General features: G+C 45.3%; 1 protein-coding gene across 3 annotated transcripts in view; it reads right to left on the reverse strand.

The window, feature by feature from the left end:
* The window catches only part of LOC126986813 (plexin-B-like), a 474,607-nt gene that overhangs the window by 69,686 nt on the left and 398,921 nt on the right, over window positions 1-6,000 (reverse strand). For all 3 annotated transcript variants that reach the window (XM_050843318.1, XM_050843394.1, XM_050843224.1), the window contains exon 6: window positions 5,214-5,346. In XM_050843318.1, the coding sequence (XP_050699275.1) occupies window positions 5,214-5,346 (133 nt within the window). The remainder of the gene's footprint in view (window positions 1-5,213; window positions 5,347-6,000) is intronic.

The raw sequence follows: 6,000 nt of genomic DNA on the forward strand, positions 1-6,000 counted from the left end.
TCCTCATTCCAGGCTCTGATTTGGCTCCTCTCATTCCCGGTTTCCTCCTGATTCCTTGATTCCTTCCTTGCATTCCTATTCCTTTTCTCTCATTCCTTGATTCTCTTCTCGCGTTAAATCTTTCTTGGTCACCTTTTCCTCCTTCCTTGCATCTGTTTTCTATTCTCTTTATTCCTCTTTTATTCTTTACTACTCTCTTATCTTCTCATCTCGTCTCATTCTTCCTTATATCTGGCTTTTCATTGCTTGCTTTCTATCTCTCCCTTTCTTTCTTTATCTAATCTTCCCCATTCTTTTTTTTTTTCGAACATTAAACTTGCTTCTTCTATTTTTTTCCTTTAACTTCTTTTCTAAATTCTCTTGGTTTTAATTTTTACACCGTTCTCTTTTCTCTCACTTTTAATTTTCTCATTCCTGCACCATTTCTTGGGCGTCTAATCCTCGTTTTTAGCTCTTCTTAACTTTTTTCTAATTACTTATTCCTCCATTACCTCCTCGTCGCTTCCTCACTTTTCACACTTTCCTCTCCTCCTCTTCCTCCTTCTTGCATCTCGGTCTCCTCTTTATCCTCTTTGCTGCGTCACTTTCCGCGGCAAAAGTCTCACATTCAACCAATTCATGACTTCGTTCTTTTCATTACTCCTCCTCCTTTCTTTCCCTCCACTTATTATCTGATCTTACCCATTATTAGCTTCCCTTCATGTCCCTTTTCATCTTTTTTCTTAATTTCTTCTTCTCTCACACACTTCCCAGTCAAAAACATGCCTTCACTTAACTCTTTCAGTCTCCTTTCGTTTCTTACCTTTCTTTATTCTCTTTTACTTTTCCCTCTTTCCTTCTCTCTTCCTCCTCTTCTTATCTATTATTATTAGCTCCCCTTCATCTCCCTTTTCATCCTTTTCTTAATTTCTCCGCACACTTCCCAGTCAAAAACATTCCCTTACCTCTTTTAATACCCTTTCGTTTCTTCCCTTTTCTTTGTTCACTCGTACCTTTCCCTCTCGCTTTCTCTTCCTCCCTCCCTCTCTCTCTCTTCCTCCTCCTCCTCTAGAGCTTGACAACAGAATCCCTACCAATGGAAATTCCTCTCTAACCCTGATCAAAATTCATCAGATGTGTACATGATTTCATTACGAGAGAGAGAGAGAGAGAGAGAGAGAGAGAGAGAGAGAGAGAGAGAGAGAGAGAGAGAGAGAGAGAGAGAGAGAGAGAATGATCAACGCATGAATATTAAATAGAATAGCTCTCTCGTGGACGCAATATGACCCAAACACACCAAAAAAAAAAGCAAGGAAAGGAAGACTGAAAGGAAATGAAATCGGAAAAAAATGAGTAAGATTAAAAAATGAGGCAAGTAACAGAGATAAAAAAATTAATAAATGTTGAATCCCAATTTTTTTCGTTCGTTAAATCACATAAAATCAAAATGAAGTCGAGTTTTTTCCTCTTGTATTATCCCACATTCCTCTAATTCACTCATCATTTCCTTCCTTCACTCATCATTTCCTTCCTTTTCACAACAATGCCACTTCCTCTTTTGTCGGGTGTGGTGTCTTTCCCGAATTCTCTCTCCCTCCGATCTTCCCTCCGCGATAGCCACCAATCTCCTCGCGTCTCGGTAAACATCTCCCTTCCCCTTTTATCCCTTTGTTTCCTTCCTCCCTTCCTTTACCTCCACTCTGAGCCCATTACCTTCCTCCGCCCATCTATCGCAGCGCATAAAACCCTTTCCCATTAAAAGTTTTCAATAAGGTTCCTCTACACTAAACAACTCCTCCACCGATCACTCCTCCTCCTCCTCCGCCTCCTGCTCCGTCTCCTCCCCCTCTTCCTTCTTCTCCTCCTCAATGTCCTTTCCCAATTCTTTTCGGCAATGCGATTTAGTCTCATCCTGAAGTGATCTGTCTCGAAGCGATATGTTGCCCCCAACGTATTGTCTCCCTCCTCCCCCTCCCCCCCCCCCCCACGCCTCTCCGCAGCCCCCTGTTGTTTGAGGACGATTGTGAGAGAGGGGAGAACGATGGAGAGGCGGGGAGAGGCTGGGGGAGGTGAAGGGAGAGATGGAGGGTGGGTAGGAAAAAGACGGGAGAGGAAGGACATTGGTAGGTGAGGGTGGGAAGATGGAAGAGAGAGGAAGGTTGGAAGGTGGTTGGGTGGAGTGGGGAGTGTGAGGAAGTGGAGAAGGGAGTAGGGGGAAGGATGGGGAGACTGTGAGGGTTAAGACAGTTAGAACGGGAGAAAGAAGTGAACATGCCGCTTGGAGGAGGGCTTGGGGGTGAGACGAATGAGGAGGAGGAGGAGAGAATGGGAATAACAATAAAACAAGAAAACTAAGAGAAAATGAACAAAACTAAACAAACTCAAAGAAAATGAAGGGGAGAATGTAAGGAAAATTAAGGGAAAGGAAGAGCATGAATAAAAAAAAAAACAAGAATACTGTAAAGTAAAATAAACAAAGAAAACACGAACAGAAGGAGAAGGAGAAGTACGAAAACACTGAGAAAGAAGAGGAGAAGGAAGAGAAGATGGAAAATAAAGGGAAAGGAGAAACAAGATAAATAAAAAAGAATAAAATAGAATGAACAAATTAAAAAATAATGCTAAGAGGGATCATGAAGAGGAGGAGGAGAAAGAGGAAGAGGAATAGGAGGGGAGGGTGCCACAATATCGGGCTGAGGGACAATAAGCCGCGTCAGCCTGCCGGATCACCCGCGCCGCCGCCCCACGTGGAGGAGACCCGCGCGGCACCGCCAATAACGCCGCCGCGCCCCCCCACCACCAACGCCTTTACCGCCAATAACTCCGAGACGACGAACACGACAACCATGACAACGACGACGACGAGACGACACATCACCACCACCATCAACAACAACTCCATCACCACCACTTCCACCATCATCACCATCTTTTTCAGTATCTTCTTCCACTTTGTCTTCTACTGATGTTGTTGCTGTTGTTGTTATGATGGTGGTGGTGGTGGTAATGGTGGTGGTGGCAAATAAAGAAGCAGTAATGATGCCAAATGTGTGGACAGATCGATAGATAGATAGATGGATAGATAGATAACTTGATAAATAAAGCGCGCGCGCGAGCGCGAGAGAGAGAGAGAGAGAGAGAGAGAGAGAGGCTGGGCAGATAAGTATATACCTTCCCCTCCTCCGGGACACCTTAGACAATACACAATTATTCTAATTAATTACACCGTGGTTCAGGTGATTTGTGTGAGGGAGGGGAGCAGGTAATCCTCCTCCTCCTCCTCCTCCTCCTCTACCACTTCTTCCTCTTGTAATTGTTCTCCTGCTTCTTTTTCTTCATTATCATTTACCCTTCTCTTTTTTCTTATTATTATTTATCATTCTTATTTCTATTACTATTATTATCATTATATTTCTTCCCCTTTTATTTAGTTAGTATTCATTTATCTTTCCTTATTTTATCGCATTCCTCTTTTTCATTTCCTGTCCCCTTCTTTCTTCTCTTCTACTCCAAACATCGCAATAGCAGACCAATGATATATAAAAAAAAAAAAAAAAATCACTGACCACAACACAACTACAATGAAAATACTACTAGGAAAAAAAAATATCTTCCTTCCTACACAGCACATGCCACCACCACCACCAACACCACCATGACTCTCACAAACCCTCCACACAATACAACGCGAGAATAACACCAACCTAACAAAACCAACATTGTCCCTCGTATCTCTTCACTACCATCATCACCACCATCCCCAGACTCACCACCACCATCACCACCACCAGTATTACCACCCCCACCATCGCTCCCACTCCAGACTCACCCCCTATAACTACTCCCCATCCCCACCCCACCACTAGACTCATCACCACAACCACCACTACTACCACTAAACCTACCATCACCTCCACTCACCACTCACCACCACTCCCAGACTCACTACCACCACTACAACTACTATACCTACAACATCACCCCCCACCCACCACCACCACTACTTCCCCTCCTACCCCCTCTACCTCCCCCTCCCCCCCCCCACCATCAGTGTCACTCAGGGCCTCGCCTCGCCACATACATCATGGCGGGCCGGGGCGTCGCGACACCGAGCGCCGCGAACACACACATTATCAAGCTTTCTTCGGGCAGGGCAAAGACGAATGGGTGGGAGGAAGGACGGGGAGGGGGCGGGGGGCGAGGGTATTAATGCGCGCGCACACACACACACACACACACACACACACACACACACACACACACAAAGGGAATGCAGGTTATGTGGGTAAATGCGACATAGTATAGGCAAGGATTTCTTTCTCTACTTTTTAAGGCAAGGTGGACTAATGTACTACGCTGTCCACCTTCACCCAACTCCCTCCACCTGCTGCTCCATCATTAACCTCCACCTTTGCTCCTCACCGAATTCGTTACATCGCTATACTCACGCCTAGCCCTTGTAAACCACTACATTGCCATTATTTTTTTGTGTGTAGTCTACTTGTTATAGGAAAATGACGAACTAGGCGGAGAGAAACTGAGAGGAAAAAAGTGTCCTAAATGTTGTTTCTTCAAAAAAAAAAGTCTGCAAATTAACCAACAAAACATAAAACTAACATATGTAAATTGATGATGGTCTCCCTTCTCCCTTCTCATCAACTCCATACATCGCAATCGCAAACTAATGAAAGAAAAGAAATATAGAAATTCACTGACCACAACACAACCGCAGTAAAAATTCTACTAAAAAAAATAAAGTTCCTTCCTTCTTATACAGCACATGCCACCACCACCATCACCAGATAAGACTCATTCTTCCGTATTGTGACGAGACATTCTCAACAAAAACGTCCCCAAAGGATACCGATGACAACCATAGCCACACACCTCCTTTGGACGACACTCCTAACAGTCCTCACTAGTGACCTACCCCGAGCACTGTTCTTATAGCTTCTCTACGACACCCATTTCATCCCTCATACAAGACGGTCTTAGTGGCAGTCACGCGTGTATGACTCATAAAGTTCTCCCTCATGGGCATTGGCAGTGAGACCCTCCTAGTTATAAACCCCGGTGAGTGCCTAGAACTCTAAAACAGTCCCAGAAAGTCTTATGCTGTTTTTCCCATCAGTAGCCTACTAAGTCCCCTTCGTGGCGGGTCCAAGCATCACTTCTTCGGTTGAGTGCCCTGCGGCGCCGAGTAAATAACCCACGGGTATGTCCCAGAGACTCACCGTGGCGGACTGGGTGATGGGGAGGCGGTCTGGCAGGATCATCTCAAAGTCGATGCACTGCTGGCCGGAGCCGAAGCTGAGCCAGCGAGGCGAGGAGAAGGTGGCCTTCTGGCACGCCGACTGCACCGTGCACCTGTGGGGGTAAAAAAGAAGCGTGAGTACCTGTGTAGGAGGGAGAGGGAGGGCTATCCTTGAACCAATTAAAGAGGGAGCGGGAGTATATTTATGGTTGGAGAGGTGGCGTGTCCTTGTGTGTTGGGGAAGGTAAAAGTTCTTGATTGTCCCGGACCTGTAGAGGTTATGAGCACCTGTGTATAGTGGCGGTGCGGTTCAGTAAAGATAATCACAGGAAATAAAACGTGAGGTGTATCAATGCAGTAGAAGGAGCAGGGGCGGGGAATGTTTCAATAATTGTGTATGTAAGGGGATGGGGAAAAAATGGGCCTTTGAGTATTTATGGAGTAGAGGGGATCTGAGGGAAACGAAGACAGCCGAGAGTAAGAAGTAACTAAAATCCAACCTCACATAAAAATTTAACTTGATATTTGTGATGGGTGTAGGGGGTAGAAATGTCATCAAGAAAACCATTACAAACAAATCAAAGCCGCAGCAGTAAGCGCCACGGACAACAGAATAGCAAGGCAGAGCACAATTTGACACACAGGACGGCACAGCACAGCCATTACCAATACGCTGTAGCACCGATGGCTCCGCTGACCGTGAATGGTGTACTGTTTGTCATTTTTAGTGCCATTGATCCGTGTGTGTGTGTGTGTGTGTGTGTGTG

The sequence above is a fragment of the Eriocheir sinensis genome, chromosome 1, assembly GCF_024679095.1.
Source record: "Eriocheir sinensis breed Jianghai 21 chromosome 1, ASM2467909v1, whole genome shotgun sequence".
NCBI lineage: Eukaryota > Metazoa > Arthropoda > Malacostraca > Decapoda > Varunidae > Eriocheir > Eriocheir sinensis.